Raw genomic sequence first — 24,896 nt, 5'->3', positions numbered from 1 at the left:
TGAACAGCAGGCTCCACCAGCCCTGCACAGGGATGCTCCAGCTCAGCACCAGGACATACTTGGCAGTGCTGGTGATCTTCAGCCTCCGAATGCCAGGAGTTGGGAACTGGCGGGAGTTCAGGTAGGAAATGTGCTGCATGGCCTTGTCCACCCTGTCAATGTCATCCCCCTCTATGGTCAGCGTGGACTGGCTCGGGCTCATGTGGATCTGAAAACGAGGCACAAAACCATAAGAGCACACCCAGCTGAGTGACATGATCTGGCAATTCACACTGGACTTCAGCACTGGTAAATGCAGGACAATTGCAGCCACATTCAAAGCAACAGGGTCATTATTTCCTGGCCTTGTGCACACAGTCTGAGCTCCCTACTCACTGCCTCACCCCAGTGCAATGTATTTGTGCTTCAATCTTTAAGAAAAAATCTAAGCACATATCATAGTTCTGGTTCTAGTAATACAGAAGAGAGACATCCAACATATAAGAGAAATTTAGCTCTGTTCACACAGCCCTGCTAGTGAAAAAGCCACATAATCTCATTTTATGAAGCTGCTTGTTAAAGATCTCTTATTAGACAATCTGCACCGCTGATAAAACAGAGGCTTACAAATATGGAGTTTCTCTTCAAGACTTAAAAGACAGCAGAGTAACTTTCATTTCTAAGATCAGGTTTATACAAGAAAAATTTCCTAGTTTTATGTAATATTAATGCAGAATGTAACAAGAGGTGAGCTTGTTATATTTGGGGCACCCTGTTAATGCTGCCAGTAAAACTTGCAACTCTGATCAGGGAAGGAATATCCACATTCCCTTTTGTTTATATGCAAATTTACCTTCACACCTTTGCCAACGCCATCAGCCATCTGCAAATCCAGCCCCTCTTTGCAGGTGTAGAGGCAATCAATCACCTTCTTGTTCTCCAGTTTACCAGAACGGATCATCAGCCCTGCCAGATTGCCTCGGAAAAACTGAGCCATGCGCAGTTCACCACCTTCAAAACACGAGGGAGGAAAAATCTTCACTTGTTATGATTCTTTTTGCTTTTTCTTCAGTAAAACAACAAGTATGTATGCCAGCTGATACACACAGTATTATACACATGCGGGTTAGTTTTCATCCATTCTGGGTGTTAACCTTGTGATTATGGTCAGGCACAAAGAAAGAATTGAACAGTTCACCATGCACGTGGCCTTCAGACAGCTTGGCCACCTTGAACTGGCTGTTCCATGACAAACATCTCAAAAGAAGCCCCATACAGCGAGGTGGTGCTCAGAAATCAAACACGATGGGATGAGCCATGAAACCTGAATCCTCTGAGGTAACACCTCCTCCTAGTCAGGACACAGGGCAGCATCCCTGCAGGTGTGAGGGCTCACCTAAACCAGCACTGCAGCTTCTCCCTACACGCCAAGGGGAGAAAGGAGCTTTGCAAAGTCACTCAGCTCGTTCTGAGAGAGCTGTCCAACAGTTACCTGCCCCCTCTAAAGGTGCCATCTTCTCTCTGTGGATTCCAGTGAGCAGCTTGAACCCAGGTAACTCAGCTGAGCTACGTCTGATAACAGCAACCTAGCCAGCCCTTTATTCCTCGCTGTTTTTGAAGGTGATGCCACAATGATCAGCTAGTCCATCTTGCGAAATCCTGGGGCCACAAAACACCACCTGGAAATGTGTATTTTCAAGCCCATGACTTACTAAGCAACCTGATTTTAGAAAGATGTCTAAGCTTGTTTTCGAAATTCTAAGTGATAAAAGATTCTTGGTACAACTCAAATATTCAGTGGTGCAATGTCCTGTTAGAAATTACACAATTTTGATATAGCTTCAGCTTCTGGAGCCCCTGGATGCTGCTCCCTCCTTGCCAAATTAAAATGCAATGCACAGCTAGAAACCTCTTGCCAGTTACATCCAGACTATTCCAGCAATTCTTAACTTTTACAGGCAGGGTACATATCTTGAATCCACTTTTTAAAATATACACTAATTTTAAGTATCCCAACTCAAGACACAAAACCCACCAAACTATCACTAAAATCTGTTATGAGGAAATAACCCTGTAGCAAATCTGAAATACCTGGTAGCCCTTTCACAATTAGAATTTTGTATAAATACCTGACCAAGTGAGTACCCCCTGTAAATTACAGGTCTGTCTTCATGAGGAGCCTGATCTAAATATGAAATCAGTCTTGTTCTCAGAGGGGAGCAGAGGGTGCCCAATGTACTGAATAAATTCTATAATAAAGACACATACCTACATGCATCAGTACATACATTTATATAGGATGACGTGTGTTTATGCTTTAACAAAACTGGATGAAAGAGATTATAGCTGGTATTTTACAACAGCAACTTTTTTCACCACTTCACTGCAATCACAACTGTTGCAGATTTGTACATGGAAGTACATTTGGACGCAACAAAAAAAATACCCAAAACAAACAAAAAACCCCAAAACCAAGCAGAAGTCAGCTGATGATGCTCTGCAAATAGAAGCACAATGAAGACACAAGCCTAGGAGAGGATTATGTGAAGGTCAATGGCCCGAATGCAATGCCTGCATTTCATGCTGTGTGCGAGATGAAGCAATGTCTTGGCTTAAAAATGAAATAAAACAGTAGGGAAAAAAACTCCAGCAACCTGCAGAGGTCTCGGGCACAGTTTCATTGTCATTTTCACTTCCTGTATATTCTGTAGAAAAGCAAGACAAAGAATAGGACAATAGGGAAAGGACCAAGTAGTTACAATTTGGCAAACTCTCAAATCCCAGAAAATACAAAGCAGCACATCCCCCAAAGCTTGCTCATATTGGAGCCAGCTCCTCAAGGGTTATGAGTTCTTGGAAACACAAGGAGCTGCAGTGCAGGGACACATCACTGTGCTGTTACAGAACAGCCATGGCACCACAGCCCACAGGGCCCCACACACAAGCAGCAGTGACACCAGCAAGAGCTGCAGAACCACGAGAGGAAACCTCACACAAACCACCTTTAGTAAGAAAACACAAGTCTAACAACTGGCTCCATTTGAGGGGAAATTAATGTGAGATCCAGACTAATACAGTACATCACCAAAAGGTACTGTAAGCTGATCAAAAGGAGCCACTTTCAACACAGATTCCTTAATCAATAATAGAATCACATGTATTGAGCAGTCAATTTATCAAATGAAAGCACTAAAAATGAAAATTGGCTTTTAATTTTTTAAAATAAATGTTAAAAGAACTTCTTCAGAAGGATAAAATCTTTTCCTCCTTGGAGAAGGGCTATATATATAACTTGGAGCAGCCTAAATGGAGCAGACAATAAAGCAGATGTCTGTTTTTGTAAGCAGAAATGGTAAAATACCCAAGAGACAGCACTGCCGTGTTGCTCTGCAGAGCTGTCTGCTGGACAGGCTTCCATTGATGAGAACACTTTTCCTACAAGATGCTTTTCAACCTACTTGAAATGAGGTGTTCTGCTTGGTAATCTGAAGTATATGAGGCATTGTTAGAACTACTATTAAAAATAAGCTAACAGTATTCCCCATGGCCACCACAAAACTCATGATGATGGAATACAGGCTGGTGAGCAGCCTGGTATTTCACACACCTGTGGCCAACGAGAAAACAAACACTCATGGAAAAAAATGACTCAGAAATATGTGATACCAGCTTGGAGCAAAACCCATCTGCAAGAGGCAAAACAAGTTACATTCATGCACTAGGACCTGCTGGGTAACGCTAGATAACCACAGAGACTTCATTAAAAGAAGTTAATTAGAAGTATTAACAATTGTCAATATTTACCTTGCCAGCATGCTCCAACCACCAGCTGTGTTTCTATCTTGGAAGGGTGGAGTGGGTAATCCTCAGTGACTGGGAAAGGATCGTAGGAAACCCCATCCACGTACAGAGACACGGCGGGAAATTCGACGTTGACAACGTAGTGGTGCCACTCTTTGTCACACACCTGAGCACAGAGAGTTTTAAAAATTCTGTTGGTTTTTTTTTCCCATTACATTCAGTAACTGATCTGGTGCCATGTTTTACATAAGCATACATGCAGATGTACCAACGACCTACAACACAAGCCTATACAGACACAGTTGATCTTTCACACACATGGCACACATCTGAAAAGCAAACTGACTGCCAAACATTAATAAAAAGTTTCTTTATTCTGTTGCCAATACAGGAAGCTGCATATACTTACTTTCCTTTAATTTTTATATTAAACAACAGCATATTTCAATCTAAAAATATATATCTACATGCATGCACATCCTGAAGTACTGTTATAAGACAACCTTACTTGACAAAAGACAGGTATTTGCTGAGAGAAACTGTTAAACAACCATGACGATTTATCATAGATCTCAGGGGGCTGAGAAGATGTCACATGCTCAGAAGTACTTGAACGCTACAATCAACCTGGAAAACCTCCTGTTTTCTCATGCACTCCACCTCAGAGTGCATTTAGTGAAGACAACTAAAGAGACAACAGACTCACAGCTGTAAGACTGACGCTGTATTTTCTACTTTATAATCAAGATGAAAAGCTGAAGCTGAGCCTGCCACTTATCACAAGTAAAGCAAGCACTGCTGGGCTCTGCAGAACAGGAGTGTGCAGTGGCAGGAAGTATTTATTACCAAGTACACTGCCAGGGACCTTAGTCCTCGGTGGCTTTCACCCTGGCACTTTGCCCATCAGCCCCAGGCTCACCTGATTGAGCTTCCAGTGGAACTCGGCAGGTTTGTAGGACTTTCCCTCGGAGGGGTCCTGGCGGAACAGGAAGACCAGGCGGCAGTTGTGCACGTACAGCATGTAGTGGTGCCGGTTCATATCTGCGGCAGGGCAACGGACAGCGTCACCTCCTGCACCCTCACCAACAAAACAACCTGCTCTGCAATTCCACACCTAAATACCACAGCCACTGCTAGGCACTAATCGATGCAGAAGGAAATCAGGCAGGGTAAGAGGAATGTAAAATATCTGCAGCAGTAGTGAGGACAAACACTCCTGAAGAACCCGTGAGGCTGCAGAACAGATAGAGAAGTCTCTACCCAAACCCACCCTAAAGCAAGGCACAGCACTGAAGAGCCAGAGATAAACCTGTCAGCAGGAGAAGAAGAGCTCTACTTGCAAACAGAAGGGCTTTTTTTGATACAAATGGCAATTATGGAAACAGGGTTATCACATTTCCTTCTTATTAATGGCATTTTCCAAATTATTGTTTCTGTGTCATAAGCAGAGAGTGAAATTATGCACAGAATAAAAAAAAAAAACTTCATCCTTGGAGAAAGAGAAATTAAATCCTCCTAAGGAAAATAAAGATACAGCAGCAAATGCTGTCACTAGACCTGATATGTGTGTCTTAATGTTTTTAGGCAGCATCAAGAACAAGGCTATCTTTGGAGATGCAAACTCGAGGCTGCAGTGCCAGAATAAGTAATCTACCACAGAAAAAGAAGTGCATAATGTAAACTGAAATAGAATTAGAAAAACAAGTCTGCCCAATCTGAAGCTACATAATCTAAGGCCGAGCCTAAACATAAGCACAACAGTGATTTTTAAAGTCAACTTCATAAAAATGCCAAGAAAACCTTAAGGTAGAGAAAACACTGTCACATGCACTGCCAGAGCACATAAAAAACCGACCAACCAAGAAGACTGTTTATAATTGAAGTATTGACAAACCTGTCTTGTCTGAATTGCACAGAATTGTCTCTTTCTCCTTGGTTCCGGGCCCGTGCCTCATCCATACTGAAATCATGAAGGGCTCTTTCAGATTGACTGTGACAACACCATCTGGAATCTTCACAGCCTGAGTGCCGTTAAACTCGAAGACCTGGTCGCTGTCGTGGCCATTATCCGTGGGCAGCCCCACAGTCCAGTTAGCAGCACTGCTTGGAGGGGGGAGCAGCTCAGCTGTGCCAGAGGCAGCACCTACAACACAAATGCTCAAATGGAAACACAAATTTAAAAGACCACCACCGGTTTCAAATCCAACTGTCTATCTCAGCACTAATTTCTCAGCACCAACTGTCAGGATTATGCACTACCATCACCCAGTTCTCCTTTTAAACAGTGTGGCGCTAATTACAGGCATCTAATACCATGGTAACTTCCACAAATTTCACTTCTGGGTAGACAACTAATCTCATCATAAGCAAAACAGTTTCAACCTCCACAGCTATAGAATCTGATTTTGCCTCCATCTCAGGAACCCTTTCATTAAAGCCGCTTGTCCCTCAGCCCCAGGAGCACAATGCCTTTCTCTGGACACTGTACCTAGCTGTGAGACCAGAAGGGATCCAGCTGAGGAGGGCACAAGCACCCCCTCCCAGATCACTGCCTGCTCACAGCAGTCAGCAGCAGGTACCCTTAATGTCACACTGACCTCAGTCAGGGAAGAGCTCAGGAATTGCCTGGGTCTCTGGGGTTACATGCTACTCAGACTTTCAATTACCTTCAACTGCGGTTGACGACATAAATCATGAGTGATAATTCATCCTGTAATCTCAATTCTTCCATATGGCTACAAAGGATTCACTGACTTTTCTAAGACCTTTAACTGCAGTGTAAGTGGATGCCAAGGGCATTTATTCCTAGGGCAAGCATGGTACAAATATAACTCATCCAAGTTAACTGTTTTTTTCCAAACCACTCTTTCTTGGTTTTCTCTAGTTTTTCATCATGGATTTCTCAGATTGCAGCCACTATATCCATCATGCTCAGAAAAACTGAGGCTTTCACAGCTATACTCTTCCACACAAATTCTTCCAGCTCTTGAATACAAATCTCATGCAAGGGACGTTATTAGTCTAGTAAGACAGCAGAGAGGCAAAGAGATTCTTTACCACATTTGAGAATTATTATAGAAGTCACCTTCAGGCAATTTCATGCCTTTTGCTGCCAGTGAGGAAATGAGTTGAAGGAAACTATGTGCAAATGAAGACCAGATCTACTCACTAATTTCTGGTCTAACATAAAATTCAAAGTAGAACTAGTAAGCAAGAGAGACCACTTTTACTTTAACAAAAGCCTTCTTACCACAGAGCCTGTGGATGGATTTCTCAGAGTAGGTGTCTCTATCACAGCCTTTACCAATATGGTTGGTTTCTAGTTCCACCGTTGCTTCAACTGAGGTTATTGGCTCATCACATGTCTCCAAATGCATCCCAGGGAACAGAGCCAAGGAACCAGTGCCAGGCTCGTATTCTATTCTTTTGCTCCAACCTGAATATTTATCCAAAGAAACAATATTAAAGATCTCTCGTGTTTAACTGAAGGTACCAGCAAATGCTAAAAGCAGAGAGGAAAGACAGCAAACTAACCTTGCCAGCCAGGCTTGCACGTAGGCTTAATGCTAATTTTAACCAACACATCCTCAGCAGCTCTCTTCTTCCCACAGTCATAGGCTGTTACTGTCAGTTTATACTGGTGTTCTTTACCATAGCTTAACTTTTCTGTGTTTTTTATATAACCTGACACAGAAAAAAAGGCAATTGTCAGACATCAGGACAATTCTTCAGGGTCATTACTGCATAAATTGCATCCAGGTACCATCTATGTACTTCATACAGGCTTGAAGGAACTCATCTGCAAGGGAATCCCCCTGCAGTGTTTGACTTTTCAGTGCCAGCCCGCCGCGCCCAGCGCCGTGTCTCACCGTCCTTGTCGATGGCAAAGGGCACGTCCGGAGTCACGATCTCGTAGCTGCAGATCTGGCTGAACTGGGGGGAGCAGTCTGCATCCACGGCCTCCACCTTGAGGACGCTGTCGTACCTCTTGCCCTCGATGACCGTGGCCTTGTAGGACTTCTCCTTGAACACCGGCGCGTACTCGTTCACGTCGTTCACCTGGATGTGCACGGTGGCCCTGCAACGACACACAGGGCTCCAGGGACTGCACGCCCTGCTCCTGCCAGCACTGCACACAGCAGTCCCTCTCTGCCAGCACAGCCACGGCACTCCTTCAGCCTCAGCTCTGACCCTGCACTGCTCCTGTGCTATGGGCTCCCTCCAACCAGCCTGGACCCAGCCTCCCCACACCCAGAATACACCAGTGACATAAGGTAAATGGCATTTATACCACCAGAGAATATCTGTTGCAAGAATTACACAGATAGGTCTAACCAAGGAATAAGAAAGGAAAACCTGTGTTGGAAGTCTGTTTCCTAGGTACTTTAAACAAGCAAAAATCTGCATTTTACATCTGCCTTTTTTTCTTCCAGTCCACTTACTTCCATGAATGTGGAGATTTGGGGTTTGATTAATAGGAATATTTGTACCTGGTTCTGAATGATTGTCACTTTTCTCCTGTTCAAAGAAATGCTTTTAGGGTGTTACAGATTCTGCCAAATCAGTTTCTTCTTTTTCACATGAAGCCATCCTTCAGCATTGCAGCTCTCAGAAACAAGCAACCACTGACTAATAAACCCAACAATCTCAACTACCCTAACTAGGAAAGCAGTGGCTGTTTCTCCAGTGTATTGCTATATAGTTCAGTTTTGTTTTATTTTACATAATTCAGTATGTTTTGTTTATTACCACTGGTTATTTGCAAATAAAACTCAAACCCTTGTATAGTTATAGAATAGCAAGTTTTTGTTTGTCACCAAGCTGACCTCTGCTACTCTATTCCTCATCTTATTTATGCCCCTCTCTTTGCTTCACACAACTGCTCATCTCCCACATGCTCTGCAGATGTTCACACCAGAGTGTCAAACAGTTATTCTCAAGTAGGTTTTCTAGAGACTATTTTATATTGTGGTTTTTCCTTAGATAAAGATAAGCTAAAGGCTGCTTTGTTCCCATTCTTTAATGTAGGCAGAGATGAGCCCCATGCTATTGATCTTGGGTTCTCTGGTGGGGCTGTCTGGAAATGATAGAAACATGAATGCTTTGGCATTTTCTTAAGCTTAATAGACTGACTTGTTGAAACAGTTTTTTGGATTTAGAAACTGAATTCCAAAACAATGTCCAGGCCTGGTACCCCGTTGCAAACTCTACCTATTCAAGACAGATTTTAAGTGTATCAGCAGCTTCCCATCTTCTATCCCCACCTGGTTTTCTAACATAAATCCAGAGACACCAAGGGATAAAGCAGTACCACGTAAGATACAAGAGAAGGGGTCTCCAAGCAGTTCATGTCCATTTTGCTGGCATTTTTATCACTATTACTGCCCTGCTTGAGCAGGGAGGTTGGACCAGATGACCCAGTGTGGTCCTCCCCAAGCTGACCCATTCTGTGGCTCCATGTAAAGCCTTCCAGGATGAACACTTGGTTCACATTTACTCTCAATACACAGACCATAAATCACCACAAGCAGGAGACCCCTGGGAGCCAAACTTCCCCTCGGCCCACCCCAGACTGACTTACTTGTGGGATTTTTTTGCGTTTGCTCCATCTGGTCCCCTCCCACAGTCGTAGGCCTGGATGGTGAACGTGTAGTCCTTCTGCAGCTCACAGTCAAGCTTTTCCTTAGAGCGTATTATTCCCTCACCAGTGGATTTATCCACTACCACTGCTTCAAAGGGAACATTCTGCCCGTGGATTTTAAATCCACAAATCTCACCTACAGATTAAAGTAAAGATAGGTTAGAACTGGTCAACATGATGATGCATTTCTAAAATAAATGACCAAATATTTTGCAGCCAGGGGTTTGTGAGGGTCTGTGGACAAAGCAAGAGCATTGTGCCTTAAAATGGGTGAATTCTGGGAACTTTAGTAAAAAGAAGCAAACGTCTGCCTTCCAAGCAACTTGTTTACTTTGCATCCATTCATGCAGGAGTACAAAAGAGAAAAAGAGAAATGTAGACAGGCATTTCACAGGAGTACTTGAGACAGCTCTAGGGCAAGAGTAGATCTTATGTGAGCATACAGCCAAGGCCACTGGTAATATCTTCTATGCCAAGCTACTGGCAATAGCTGGGCAGGTGGTTTACTTTGACCAGAGCAAGAGGTTAAAATGCACAGTTACAAGTCAAGGGATGAAAAGGCTTCGAGTACAGGTTCAGCACCATAATTACAGAAATTCTGTCAACAGATCAAAGGACAAAGTCTTCCTGTGCAATGTACCTGGCTAAAATCAGGGAATCAAAATAAACTACTGAATGAGAAAGGTAGAAATACCAACTTCTCAGGCATCCATTTCAACAGCTACCTACTAACACAGGCCAAATGTTAGTCAGGGAAGCTCTCAGGAAACGCTTTAGAAGGCTTTCCTTCTAGTCAAAGTCTTCACCCTGCAAACTTGGAAGAGAAGTCCCCAGCACACCATTTTTAAGCACATCACGACTCTGGCTGGCACAGCTGGGTGAGCCCAGCACACAACAAAAGCCACTCCATAAACTCCTTGACCACCTACACTGTGCTTTTACCTCTGCAACTTGTTATATTTTGCTGGGGATTTTCTTACAGCAACAAACCCCACTATTTTGCTATTATAGTTGCAGTGGTTTCTTAGTACCAACAACACACTCCTAATGAAAACATGTCTAGATGTATTCAAAAAAAGGGGGGTGATTCATATTTTAAACCACTGAAGCCAGTCCTGAAGGGTGTGCACTGCAGGAAGGTGCTGTAATGCACTTCAACACCACAAAGCATGTGAAAACTTCTGTCCCAAAGAAGTGATCTACAAGTGAAATATCAGAAAATGCTAAATTTCCCCAAACAATTTCTTCACTGTCCACACAATGTACAATAACCCCAAATGGTTCAAATGGATGTCTGATTTACAGATATTTCTAACCAAGGGTTTGGTTACATAACACTTTTTATCAATATATTTTAAAATAGAAAAAAACTGGGAGAATAAATGGGATAAAAGAGCATGACAGGATCTTCTGTTTCAGTGCTGATTCCCCATTTCATAACCAAAGTTAGTATGTTAATATTCATAAAAGGGATAGAAAGAACCCTTTATCACCTTCTTTGGTGACTGTCACCTCAAAACTCTCTAAAGGGAAAAAAGACAAACCCATGTCAGTAACAGGAAAGGTTGAATGGGAGCAAATAAGGAAAAGGCAAAGATGCACACATTACACAGAAAAGCTTTGGAAAAACTGTATTTTAAAATTCCAGCGGTGATTTGCTGTAACTGCTACAATTTTAGAGTTTTAATTATGGTAAATATGATTTAATCTTTTAACTCCAGGTTTTCATTTGGAGAATTTTGAAATATTTCATACAATCAAGGCTTTGTTTTCTCCTTTTTTTTTAATAATACCAACTGCTAAACAAGGTATTTTCAAAACTGCATGTTGATGAATAACTGCCTATAAAGTAGAATTTATCTGAATTTATTTGCATTATTCTGTATAAAGTATTGCCATAATTCGTGACTAAAAAATATACACACTAAATTGTAAGCCTGATGAACACAAGTTTTAATTCAAGGAATGTGGAGGGAGCTATGTTTTTCTAGCAGTAAAGCATCAAATTTGACACAAAAATTATACACACTAAATTGTAAGCCTGATGAACACAAGTTTTAATTTAAGTAATGTGGAGGGGAGCTATGTTTTTCTAGCAGTATAGCATCAAATTTGACACAAAAACGCATGAAACACTATTGGCAACAAAATTTCCTCTTAGGTTTGCTACCAGCTATGCAAGTGAGCCACGGACGGGACAAGAGCAAAATCTGTTTGCGTACAGTGTCATCTCCTCTACAGGACACTTCTTTTGTAAGAATCCCCCTCCCACCCTGCCCACAGCAGCAGAGCCTGCTCCTAAGCACACTGGGGCTGGTGGCACCAGCACTGTCCCACCCCAACAAGGGAAGCTGCCTCCAGGGAGAGGGACCCCAAGGGCTTCCTGGATTTGGGGGACTTTTTAAAAGAATCTATAGAGATTCTGCAAGATCCTTTTCAAAGCTCTCCACATATCCGTACTTCAAATTAAAAATTCCTAACCCCCACAAAATATTACTTGCATGCTAGAATAGCAAGAGGGAAATGAAGGGCTGTGGCTGAGAAGTGGTTTTCTCCAGGGGTGGGGGAAGAGGGACTGAAGCCCTGCTACAGGCACATCAAAAAACCAAGGGAAACACTTCAAACATCTGGCTCCGAGAGCCTGCACTGCACATTCAGCTGTGAAGGCATCCAGATACAGCAGTGTCTGCTTCAAATGTAACAGAAATTCAGTTCCTTTATGCACAGTAAAGGGGAAATCCCTGCTTGAGAGCTTCAGCCAGCACACTGGTTTTAGGCACAAACAATAAACGTACAATAAAAAAATGTAACTGTCCTTTATTTTTTTGAGCAAAACCATTTAGGATCAAATTCCAGCATGATTCAATTTGATGCAGAATAGTCACTGAGGAACAAGAATGGTCACTGTCTTCTCAAGCAGATCTGTAACAGTGATGGTGCAGAAGACTGATTCCATCCTGTCCCTATGTGCCAGGCAGCTTGACAAGGCAAGCTGGCATGACTATATTCACCCTGTTTCCAAAAGTGTGTCATTTCACATTTAAAACCATACAAATAAACATCTACATAACCCCACTTATTTTTACACACCTGAATTTTAGGGTCCTACCCACAGCACAGAGTGAGCAAAGCAATAAATGTTACTTTTACTTGCCCCACAGCGCATGTACTACAAAGCATCCAAATGAACTCGTTTCGAGATGTTTCGACATGCTCCAAATTGAAATAAAGCAAAAAAGCTCCACTTAAAGTATTTTAAATCTGCAGACAGTTCAGAAGTTTCACAGCTCAGCTAGAGGGCACAATTAATTAAAATATCCAGCCTTTTGAAGCATGAATAAATTTGATTTCTAAGCAGGAGTAGAGCAGCAAGGCTGAAGCAGCCAGTTAATCCTGAGCAGCGCTTTGTTTGCTGTGAAAGCACACCCCTGGCCCCGTGGGCTCCTCACACAGAACCCCCCGACGTGCTGGGCAGCAGCAGTGCCTGTGCCAGGACGTGAGCACAGCTCCAGCAGAGCTGGGAACAGGCAGCACTCACCCAGCTGGGGCTCCTCAAGGACAGGCTGCAGGACTGCTGCAGTTCATGGCCCACAAACCCTTCCAAGAGCCCACAGCACACTCCTGCAGCATTTGTGCAATTCAAACCCAACAGCCTCATAACAAGAATTTCTTTGCAATGTTCATGTGCCATACTCTAAACTTAATTTCTTTAAATCCATTGGGCTAAAAAGGAATGTCCATTTTTAAAAGCCAAAATATATTGTTTATACAAATATATTCTGTTTATACAATTTCCAGTTGATAAAAATGTTCATTTAATGAAAGCAGGTTTATACAATTTAGATCAACCCAACGGGAAAAGTCTCATTTAAGAAATGCTTTGACATTGGATTTTCCTCTGCAAACACCACAAAATATCTGAAGATACTCTGACAGTACTTTCTTGAAAACATTCCTATCCAAGAGGAATAAAACTGCCATTTTCAGAATCTGTTCAATGCTGCTGAACTACCAGCACCTACATTTAAAGCACTTAAGAACTGCAAGAGGTGATTCACACTCTCCTCATCCCTGAGAACACAAGTCAGGCTTCCCATTCCTCTTCTTAATGAACAGATTTTGTGTATCCCAACACAATGGGATACACACTACTCCGTTTGGCAATGGAAGTTTTTTGTCCACAGACAGCAGTTTTATTTCCAGTTAAGACAGTAGAAGAGCCTCTGCCATATGTACCCAATACACGAGGAAGTTTGAATTTCAGAGGTTTAGCATTATCTCAACTTCTGAGTAGCAAATTTACCATTATCTTCAACTTCACTGGAGATAATTACAGCCTTATGATAATGCAACAACACTGTTACTTTAAGCAGCAGCTCAAGAAGATGGTGACCAAACTGCCACAAAACTGCAGCACTCAATGCAGTCAGCTGCTGAAGATTCCAAATTGCTCTTAATTTAATTTAATCATTCTCCTATCTCTTCCTCCATGAAGCCAGGCTAAGCAATGCTCCCAAAACTGGCTCATGTCACATCCATTAGGTACTTCACTAGGATTCTTAACTCTCAAATAAACTTCTCCAAATATCCAATTTAAGCTTGTGTTATCCACTACAAGTAATTTAAATACCTGCAGATGCCCAGTGGTATTCTTCAAACACATCTTTCTAACACTGTCAAATGGACTTTCCATACTATTGCATCCAATTAATGAATACAGTACTCCTAAAACAAAATTTTTCAGAAAAAAATCTACTGCAGAAGTTTATAAGAAAATTGTCAGTCCTTTGTTCAAAGTGAAGAATTAGCCCACACTTGGCAAATATCTTGTGTATCACTCTCTATATTTTTTTGCTAGAGGAGAAAAAGCCTTTTCTTCAGCCAGAGGAAGTTGTTCAGTTTTTAAAATACCTTAGACTGTTAAGCAAATTTATTATAGACATGCAATCCTAATTCTACTAATTAGTATTTTCACTTTATTAAGACACAAAAAATGCTAAGGAAGCCAAAACTCTCTTCAGAATGGTAAGAATATCATTGTTTCAGAACTCCCACGCTGAATGCTGTGAAATGCAGAATCAAGAGGATTGAGGCAAAGGATAGACACTACAAAAACAAAAATAAACCACCAGAAAAATTACTGTGTACACATGGAATTGAAAGAAGCAAAGTACATTCTGGTTTGGATACTTGGATACAGCTGCAAACCTGAAATGAAACACTGGTCCATGCACACATTTCCTAGGATCTAAAAGCTTTGAAATGTTATGCTACTGTTAGGGAAAACACACTGACACAGAGCATTTGCCCCCAGAAAGCATTTCCACATCTTCAAACAGAAATGCAGATGAATTCTTTACCTGCAAAACGCAGAGGTGCATCTTTGTCCAGGGCTATTAGAGGGGGGTCCAAGAGCACCGTGTTGTCATTTTCTGTAACTATGCCATGATAGGTTGTTTCAATCCATGGCTTATGCTTGTTAACTGAAAAGAAAACAAAACACAAAGTCAAAACATTTGAAACTGGCAATATCTTTAAAAAATGCTTTATAATACTAATTTCCATATTTTCCTCTTTTGTAATTCTGAATCAAGGTTTTAATAAACTAAAAGATTTGAGACAAAATCCTGGCTAAGTACGTTCAGAAAATTTGAGTGTCCCTGTAGGCTTTTCAAAAGTAACTCAGAGAATTTAAATTAGTTTCTGACTATGCTGGGATTTAAGATGCCCCTGAAGTGCAATTCAAAACCTGCTAACAGTGATGGGGAGCTGCTGCCATCAGTGCCAAGTGTGACACCAGCAAAACCTCAGTCAGTACCACACTAGGAACATGAAACACCAGGGCTTGTTTAGACTGTTTCCCCCCACCACGGAAAACCTGGGATACAGCTGGTGGAGTATTCTTCAGAACAGGAACTCTGTTCTCTTGCCAGCTTTTTGTCCTGTATAGGGGGCTTCACTATCATTAAGAAAACAGGTGGAAAAGAGGTCAAACTTCATTTCTTTAGTAGTTGTTTCAAGATACTGGGAAACTCCACTAAAAAATCTCACACGAGAGTATCCTTCACCTCTGCACAGAGGAGCCTCAAACTGATCACCTGAGCCTGTCTCAACATGACTGGTCTTCCTCTGCTGCAAAGAAATGCAGTCTCTTTCCCTGTCAGCCTCAAAAAGAATTTTTTCTACTACATCACTGAAGATGCAAGATCAAATCATGTTATCTACTAGGCTGTCATCTACTGTGTGACAATCCAGCAGGAGAGTCCCTTAATTATTAAATATTTAGCTTTATGTTATGATCCCCAGCTCAGGCGGTGGAGTGTGACTGCTTGAGTGGCTCCTGGATGGTTATGTTTCCTTAACAGCACAATTTTCCCACATGCAATTGTGGAAAATTGCATGTATCCAGCTGCTTAGAGCCTATTGAAAAACATCCTAAAGGGCCTGAAAACTGCTCCTTACCAGACAAAACCAAGTAAGCTTCAGCAAATGATGCGTATAAGAAATGCTTTGCCAGAGGTTACAACAAACCCACCAAAGAGCATTCCATAGGCAACATCACCCAGGTTTGGGTCTGCAGGAGATCAAGAACTTAAAATTTATCAAACGCATGCCTGTGCAATTACAGCAAAGTATACACTAGAGCTTGAACACTATCACACAGCTGAGTCCTGCTATTTCACCTCTAAAGAATTATATAAGCAAATTGTCAAAACAGGCAGAGATGGAAGGCTAACCCAGACTCTTGAATCCTGTCTCTTCAACCAACTAAAATGGATTCATGTCATGTGCCATATGCTTACCATGGGGAATTAAAAAACAGTGACAAAAGGACACTTCAATAAATGAGTAAACCTAGAGAACTCATACAGGAAACCATAATACTCCCAATATGCTTTCATCTGCAATCTTTTACTAGTTAGTAGCAACAGCAGACAGGATGTATTATCTTCATCCACGACAATGCAGCAAGAAAGATCTCACAAGGAACTGTTTTAATGCAAACTGTCTTTAATTACTGCATGTGGTTTTACTTAATATGGCAACACTCTCTTCATTGCCTCGGTAGGCTCACACAGGCACACTTCCAGCATGCAGCACAGCACAGAGGCAGTAAATGCCAAGCACACTGCTCTATTTACCCAGAGAAGCTGGCGTTTCAGAGCAAACCTGCTCCTCAGAGGCACCAACACAGACTCCTCCCTGCCAGGGAAGGTGCCAGGAGCTGCTCAGGTCTGAGGCTCCCATGGAACACCCACCCACAATTCACACCTGGTCTCAAGAAAAGCGTCTCACTGACACAGCTCTGCCTTCAGGAGCACGAGGAGGTCACAGCTGTGCATTTTGCTGTCAGTACATCCAGGACAGTTATACCCCAACTGAAAATCTGAGTCCTTTCATCTGTTCATCTTCATCCTTGCAAGGATGTGGTAAAAAACACCAGAACAGATCTCTGCCAGAAAAAAAAACCTCCATCTCCATTCTAATGCTTCTGAACGTGGATTACAAAAATACTTAGGGGTTTTTTTAATGTTCTGAGAAATCTTCTCCTAATTTAGCAACCTCCTAAATCCCACTACTGCTGGGTAGGGAGTTCTATAAAACCTTGAAGTACTGTAACCACATATGAACAGAATTTTGAGTATGCTGAGCATCTGCAGAGTCTAGTGAACCTTCAAACAACAGGCCTAGTTGAAAGCAAAGTCATGTCTTTTTATTGTGCTGCAGACAATAAAATCATAAAGCTTAAACCCCTTTGTGTTTTGGAAGGCTAAAGCATCACCAGATTTTAAAACATAAAGCTTAAATCCCTTTGTGTGTATGAAGGCCAAACATCACTGGATTTTAAAACACCAAACTTACTGCTGAATATCCAGGAAAGGCCCGTTATCCATATTTGTGATCTACTGACTTCAGCACAACCACACACTGGAAGGAACTCTCAAGCTAGCAATTGAAATATGAAGTACAGCTTATGAGCAATACACCACTGCTTCCCTTCAATCAAACTGAACCAAGTATTATCCTGATCTCAGCTGCTTAAATAGCATTAAATGCTGGACTGTGAAGGGGTAGCTTAATTGTCACAAAACTCCTGCAAGCTACAGAACTTGTTCAAAGACAGACTGGTAATTTCAAACCAGAACAGCAGCCTGTCCCAAGCTTGACACTAACGAAGTGCCCTGAGCTGTTAATCTCTTGCCATTTAACTGGGATAAACTACACTGGTTTCCTTGAAATACAATATTCACACTATTTGTAAGCGCCTCAGCTGGAATCTGCTGTAAATCCCAAGGAGCATTTAATCTAGTCAAGTGTGGGGAGCCGTGCTGGCACAGGCAGCTTGCAGCCTGGCTTTTAGGGGGCACAAAGAGATTCCAAGGCCAGCTAAGCACAGGCACTGCCCGGAGACGCTGGTGCAGAGCCCTGCCTGCTGCCCAGCTGACAGAACACGTCCCAGGGAGAGCAGCAGCCTCCCCCCAGCCCTGCTCGGCAGGTGATGGCTGCTCGGTAGGCTGCACGTGTGCCTCCGAGGCCAGGTTTGGAAATACCATCTGCTCATTGTCTCCCGAAGCACAAGAGACCGGCCTGAGCGCTCTGCAGCAAAGGGAATGCTCCTCAAAGCAAGGATGCTTCCTTCCCAAGAGCCGTGGCTGATGCTGCAGAACACAATCCAGCACATAACCAGCAGCAACCTTTTCCTGCTGCCTAAAAGAACTGATGAATGTAAATGAACAGGTAGGCAGGGCAGCTGGGTTTAGGGCTAGTATGGAAGCTTTAATCACAAGCTATTAAGACAATCAGATTAATTCAGTTCTGTCATTTGAAAGCACATACTAAAATGAAATGTACTTATCAAAGTCCTTTCTGAGGACTTCTGTTTTCTTCTTACAAGTTTATTTGACTCAGATGGGATCTGGTACCTACATGACCAAAGATTTAAACACACCTCACCCAGAAAGGACTGTAGTTGGACCCCTTTTTCTTCTAGATAACTACTTCTAATATACAGCACTGTCTAGCCACGTTGCATATTGTTAGAACAGAATCAAGATTATTAATGTAAAAAAAATTCTTAACTGGTTAAACATATTAAACTCAGTAACAAGTACTAGAGTTTGAAAGCTATTTGTTCAATCCAGCAACAGTAACCACAAAATCCTCATTCTGAAAATGTACCTTTGAGACCTCATGAAAAATGCATAGAAAAATTCACAAAAAGAGAACTAAGTCTCTGTTAATACAGATGAACTAGTAAAGAGTCCTTTACTTGTCCTGAAGGTCTGACAAAAACTGATTACTGTGTATCTTTTGCTTAATTGTCTTCCTCTGGATGTTAGAGATCACAAGGATGCCTTTCGGTGAGACAATAAAAACCCCAACATGTCTTACCTTGAACAGTTGTAATTTAGTACTGTTCTGATGAAATTTCAAGCCGTATCATTAAAAGAACAAATCTGTGCAGTACCTAACCACAGAAACATACAGTCCAGCCAAGGAGTGCAGAGCTACACAATAAAATATGCCTTCTCCACCCTGAAAGCAAAGCTGAATAAGAGAAGGCGTAGCCTGGCCTGATTACAATGTGCGTTCTGTCCTGCCCAGCCTGCCACTCACAGCTCCTGCCTCCAAGAAAAAACACCCAGGATTAACTTTGGATATAAGCAACTTGAAATAAACCAATGGTAATGAAAAGATGTATTGTGCTTGTTTATTTAACTGGGTCTTCTCAAACCTAGAATTTTATCAAAAGCCCTTGTCCTAGAACCAGGTCCAAACAACGGGAGAAAACTGAACACAAGTTCTGCTCAAATGCTGCCTCCCTTGGTAGCGTGGAACTTACCCACAGTATGAGGTTCCAAGACAAACTACCATTGCCACTGCTGGGAACTGAAGGCAGCAGCAAAGCCGGAGGGAGTGAGCCCAGGAGACTCACCTGGAACACCCAGGGGATGCCCCAGGACACGGATTAGGTAAGGACATCACCATTACCCTCTATGGTTCTGGCTGAAGGAAAAGCCGGTGGTGGAAATTCACCCCACAGGTTCAGATCTCTGTCTCGGATTCTTTGCCACAGTTAAGGAGCACTTTTAACTCCTGCTCTGGAAGCTCAACTGCCATACCCCTGAGCACAAGATAACGTTTATAATCTAGCAGTTGCCCACACTATCAGCCTGTACAATTAACACTAACTCTCCAAACACCACATTCAAACCAATAGCTGTAGGGACTCAACAGGGTTTTATTAAATTGTGTTTTGCCTAGAGAAAAATCACTAGTTTATCACCACTTACAGAAAGTTTACTGTTCTCCACTGAACCAGTTAGCTAAATCTGATTTTATTTGTACAAAGATACATGGAACTTTTGCTATAAGCCTGATGCAACTAAAAGACATGCAAATGACTGATTAGAAACTATTTGCAATTTTTACTATCCACAACTGCAACAGAAGAAACATTCAGAGCACCAAAGACCTTAGACAGAGGATATACTGACCAAATTTGAATTTGGATAAAAGCCTGGCAGAGAAAACAAAGATTCCACCACAGAACAGTTTAAATAGGATTAAGACAACAAAGCCTTAATTTCAAGTGAAATTTAAAATGTTTTACACTAAACAGAAGACTGAAATAGAAAACATAAACCTTTAACTACAAACACTAATTTAATAAATGTTATCTTAAATGTTGCTAATTATAGTGCAAGAGTGGAAACCCCTTTCCTTTTAACTGTTGTCATATTTATAAACTTCACTCCTTGAAAGGAAACAGTATTTAGAAACACAGCAAACATCACCCCAGTATAGCTGGCACTTCTGGCTCTACTTGTTGACTCCATTTAAAAACAGGGAAACCCACTGGGAGCAGTAGCTGCAACTTGTTTTCAGTCAGATACAAAGCAAGCGAGATGAGACCTAATACGATAAACAAAGGACAGACAGACACTTCTTCAAAGGCACTGAGGTTTCCAATAATCCTTTCTAAAGACTCCTAAGGAGGTTTAGTCCCTGCAGAAGCCAATGCGAGTCAATCAGTACAAAACAAATAAATTAGAGTGCAAAACAAGATTTATTTAAGACCAAGGCTTGTGCCTCACTGAACTCTCCCATGTTGAGGTATCATTTCTGTCTTTGACAACAGTGATAATGCTACAAGATATGTGGCCCTTAACACCACAAACCATGTTTCTGAGAGACTTCTCCCAATGGAACTAGAGAGAATGAGATAAGGCTCAGAAAAATGGCAGAAGAGCTTTTCTTCAGAAAACTTTTATGACTACAGAAGTTTTTTCCTGTCTGCATAACAGTTTCAGAGCCACAAGCCACTCAGCTATCACATACTTGGGCTTCATGGCAGGAAGCACTGCTTTACCCAGAGTACCAGCATTCTAAGCTGTGGGATGTTCACATTATGCAGAGCTTGGCCTGACCTGGGTTTAACTTCAACCCTTCTAACTCTCATGGCACGCTGAAGCCCAGGAGCCCAGCTTCTGTCCTTCTCCTTAAAAAAAAAACTTTGCAATTATCTGCAACTGGTGATTTTGTGTCTGCAGAAACATTACAACCTCAAACCAAAGATACATTTATTAAATCTAGAGAAGTTTCTGTTGACAAATTTTCCAGTTACCTCAGCACAGACAGCACAACCTGCAGCCTGGTAACAGCGGGGAAGACAACCAGCACAGGAGTATTCCAAACATAGTGTAAATCAGACCATCTCTCCTCCATTTCAGTTTCCACAGCAGTGCATTATTTTAAATAACACATACAGAAAAAGATATTAAAATTGTTTACATGAACAGATGGGTGTATATAATGCTTTCCCAAGCACTATACATTGTACAGAGGTCCAGTACTGGTTAATTCTCTCTCTTCTCAGTGGTTTCTGGCTTTCATAAATACTTGGAGAACAAAAAAGAACAGGCCACCTAAACAACCAAACAACCAAATTGTCTCTATATCATGCTTTAGGGTAGTGTTACATTTCCTTGCCTCTAGAAAGGAGAAAGAAATCTACCTAATCCTCAGCCCTATATTAAAAAGGCTGTTCCCATGTCAAAGAAACATCTGCAGCAAGACTGTGGTAGTAACAAAGTGGTTTGTGGTTTGGATTAAGACACTCACAGCACCACATAACTTCCTGAAATAATCACAGATCAGCAAAGTTTCTTCAAGATAGTATTACTTTCATCAATACCCTCCCCAAATGATAGTGAGTTGGAAGGGCCCCAAGACAGCAGAGGTCCACCACTCTGCCTGGTCAGGCCCTGGAAGCAGCAGCCAGGAGCTGAGTGCCGCCTCCTCCTCCGGGAACTGCTCTGCTCCACTCCCATCCCGCTCTGGTCAGAACATCCAACTGCTTCACCCACAAACACAGCCGGAATGCACCGCTGGGTACTGCTCTTCCATTGCAACAAGCTTTCAAATATTTGGGTCAACTTGATCAATTCCAAAACAAATTCGATTAGATTACGAGTTCTGCACCAGCTGGACAGGAAAATGCCTCTTCAGAGCCCAAAATCGCTCTCTGCACCCCTTAAAATAACTACAGGGAAGATGGTAGGTCAGCTAGCTCACACCTGCCTTTTGTGCAAGATCGCATCCCTCAAATGCTATTTCACTTTCTTTCCATCATCAAAAAAGAAACCACTTTTCACTCCCCTGTTCCAATGACAGGAATGGCAGAACTGCCAAATTCAACTGTACTTGGGGAAAAAAAAAAGGAACTCGCAATACAGCACAAAATGGAAAGCTCACCATAAATGCTTCCAAACAAATGCCTTTCCTAACAACAGGGAAATAAAAACGAGCAGCCCTTGCAGCTTTCCAGGTGTCCTCCAGAGCTTACTTGTCACTAAGTGCATCTCCACGTAATATCATTAACAGGCCTGCCTACAGCAGCCAAGATGCTGCAAGGACTAAGGCAACTGCACATACTAAGCCGAAGCAGCCTTCATTCTGTAACACAGTTACGTGTGATGAAGTTAAACAGATCAGGAGCGGCAGTCCAGCAGCTCTGTACGTCTGACTGAAAACAGGTACTGCCTCCAACAAGCTGCAGAAATCTGCCTACCAGCGCTGTCCTGGATAATGCTGCCTAAATTTGCCATTTGTTTCCAAGCAGCTTTCTTGGGAAACGGCTTTTGATCTTAATCTTATTCCTAATTTCAAACGATGGAATTCAAAGACGCTATGCTTGTGCACTGGTGTGGTAAATACTACATGTAACGATTCCAAGAACAGATTGTACTTGAGGGATCTTACACAGGGAAATGATGGCCACTGTCAGAACAGCTGGCAGAGGACTTCCTAGACACACTACAGCACCAGCTTCTTCATCCCACACAGGGAAACTGCAGCAAGATGTGCCCATAACAAGCTGTTTTTTAGATCAAGAACTTCCCTTCAACGTATTTATAAGCCATTTTACAGCCGCACTTCTAATGTACGCTGCTGTTCAACGCTCTTAAATCTCATCATGCGATCAGCTGAATCTTGCAGAAGCAGCATTCCCGATGCCAGGGGTAACCTTCAGGTGAGGAAGCGTCTCCGAGCCTCTCACAGAAGCCTGCCGGGGAGCAGCCCCGCAATGCGTATGATGCTGCTGCTCCTCGGGATCAATCAATAGCCACCAGGCCCGCGCTCGCAGCGCGAACCCGCACGGTCTGGCCCAGGCGCTGCTCCGGCTCATCCCCGCACGGAGCTTTCCCACGCCAGCCCAGCCAGGCCCGGCTGCCCAGGGGTTTTATCCCGGCTCCCGCCCCGGCTCTGCCCGGCCCCGCTCCGGCCGGGTCTGCCGCTGGACGCTCCCGGCAACAAGTGCCGCCCCCCGCCCGCCCCGGGCCCCGTTATGTAACCGGCGGGCGGACACAGCGAGCGCCGCCGCCGCGCATCCCCCGCCGGGCCGGGCCGGGCCGGGCCGGGCCGGGCTCTGCCCGCCGCGGCTGCGAGGGCTCGGGGCCGCCGCGCGCAGGTGAGCCGGGAGGACGAGCCGCCATCCCCTCGTCCCCTCTGCAGGTGCAATGGCCGCGGCGGAGTCACGCCGGCCCCAGCTCCATCCTCCCCCCTTCCCCTACCCTCGATGCCCGCCCGCCTCCGCGCTCCCTCCCCTGCGCAGGGCGCCAAGGACACCGTCCCCTCGCCCGCCCGCGGCGCGGCTTGCCAGGCGACCAGGACCATCGCCGTCGCCAAGGCGCCGCGCAGCCTCCCCCGCCCGCCCCAGCCGCGTTACCTCGAGCGGCCGCGGCCGCTCCGCAGAGCAGCGCGGCGAGCAGCAGGCGGGCGGCGGGGGCCGGCATGGCAGCGCGGAGCGGGGACGGCAGCGCGCAGCCCCGGCTGGCGCCCCCGCTGGTCCGGGCTCCGCTGTGCGGCGGGCGGAGGGCTCGGCTCGGCCCCGCGGAGGAGGAGGAGGAAGAGGAGGAGGGAGGAGAAGCGCTGCGCGGCCCCGCTCCGCTCGCCGTCCCTCCCCTCCCTCCCCCGCCCACCCCGCCGGCGGCTCCTAAAATGGCGGCCGGGCCCGCGTCGCGCACCAGGCGGGGGAGGGAGCGAACCAACGGCGCGGGGCGGGAGGCGTCGGGAGAGCCCATTGCGGACCCCCGCGGGCTGCGGCGCGCCCCGCCCCCGGCGCTGAGGGCACTGCGGCACCGCTGCCATGGTGCTCCCTCACGGGCATCGCTATCGTGCTCCTTCACGGGCACCGCCGCCATGGTGCTCCCTCACGGGGATCGCCATGGTGCTCCTTCACGGGCACCGCCGCCATGGTGCTCCCTCGCGGGCATCGCCATGGTGCTCCCTCACGGGCACCGCCGCCATGGTGCTCCCTCACGGGCATCGCCATGGTGCGCCCTCACGGCCACGGGCATCGCCGCTCCCTCACGGGCACCTCCCGCTCCCTCATGGGCATCGTCGCTCTCTGACGGGCACCGGCCCATGGTGCTCCCTCACGGGCACGGGCACCTCCCGCTCCCTCACGGGTATCGCCGCTCCCTCACGGGCACCGGCCCATGGTGCTCCTTCACGGGCACCGGCTGGTGCTCCCTCACGGGCACGGGCACCTCCCGCTCCCTCACGGGTATCGCCGCTCCCTCACGGACGCCGACCCATGGTGCTCCCTCACGGGCACCTCCCGCTCCCTCACGGACACCTCCCGCCCGCCGGGCCCGGAGTGCTTCCGCTGCTTCGGGCGCTCTGGCTGCGTTTGGTTTCTTCCCGCGGGCTGAACCGGGCTGTGGGCAGGGAGCAGAGCGGCCACACCGCTGAGGGAACCTGGTGCCCATCCAAAGCCTCACACAGCTGATTTCATAAATGCTGATTAAGCCCCCAAGTCGTTAGAAAAAGTTTAACCCCGTATGAAGCTATTTAAGAAATAATTAACCCCATATAAAGCTATCAGAATGCTTTTGCACTAACATTCACACATCTTTCCAGAAAACAAGACGAAACCGCTGGGTTTTAGCCATCCCAAAGCTGATGC

General features: G+C 44.5%; 1 protein-coding gene across 2 annotated transcripts in view; it reads right to left on the bottom strand.

The window, feature by feature from the left end:
• Positions 1-23,909, bottom strand: part of CLSTN1 (calsyntenin 1) — a 29,909-nt gene extending 6,000 nt beyond the window's left edge. Inside the window, exons 1-13 of one of the 2 annotated variants that reach the window (XM_041460245.1) lie at positions 23,655-23,909; positions 14,782-14,904; positions 10,915-10,944; positions 9,362-9,557; positions 7,650-7,858; positions 7,315-7,464; positions 7,031-7,216; positions 5,675-5,923; positions 4,700-4,821; positions 3,784-3,946; positions 2,634-2,684; positions 833-990; positions 60-208 (exon numbers count right to left, since the gene is read on the bottom strand). In XM_041460245.1, coding sequence (XP_041316179.1) covers positions 60-208; positions 833-990; positions 2,634-2,684; positions 3,784-3,946; positions 4,700-4,821; positions 5,675-5,923; positions 7,031-7,216; positions 7,315-7,464; positions 7,650-7,858; positions 9,362-9,557; positions 10,915-10,944; positions 14,782-14,904; positions 23,655-23,721 — 1,853 coding nt within the window. In that variant the 5' untranslated portion in view covers positions 23,722-23,909. The remainder of the gene's footprint in view (positions 1-59; positions 209-832; positions 991-2,633; positions 2,685-3,783; positions 3,947-4,699; positions 4,822-5,674; positions 5,924-7,030; positions 7,217-7,314; positions 7,465-7,649; positions 7,859-9,361; positions 9,558-10,914; positions 10,945-14,781; positions 14,905-23,654) is intronic. The other variant, XM_041460246.1, reaches the window with a different exon arrangement.
• Positions 23,910-24,896: the final 987 nt, after the last annotated feature.

The sequence above is a fragment of the Pyrgilauda ruficollis genome, unplaced genomic scaffold (assembly GCF_017590135.1).
Source record: "Pyrgilauda ruficollis isolate IOZ18807 unplaced genomic scaffold, ASM1759013v1 scaffold141, whole genome shotgun sequence".
NCBI lineage: Eukaryota > Metazoa > Chordata > Aves > Passeriformes > Passeridae > Pyrgilauda > Pyrgilauda ruficollis.
This window is presented reverse-complemented; position numbering and strand designations above follow the sequence as displayed.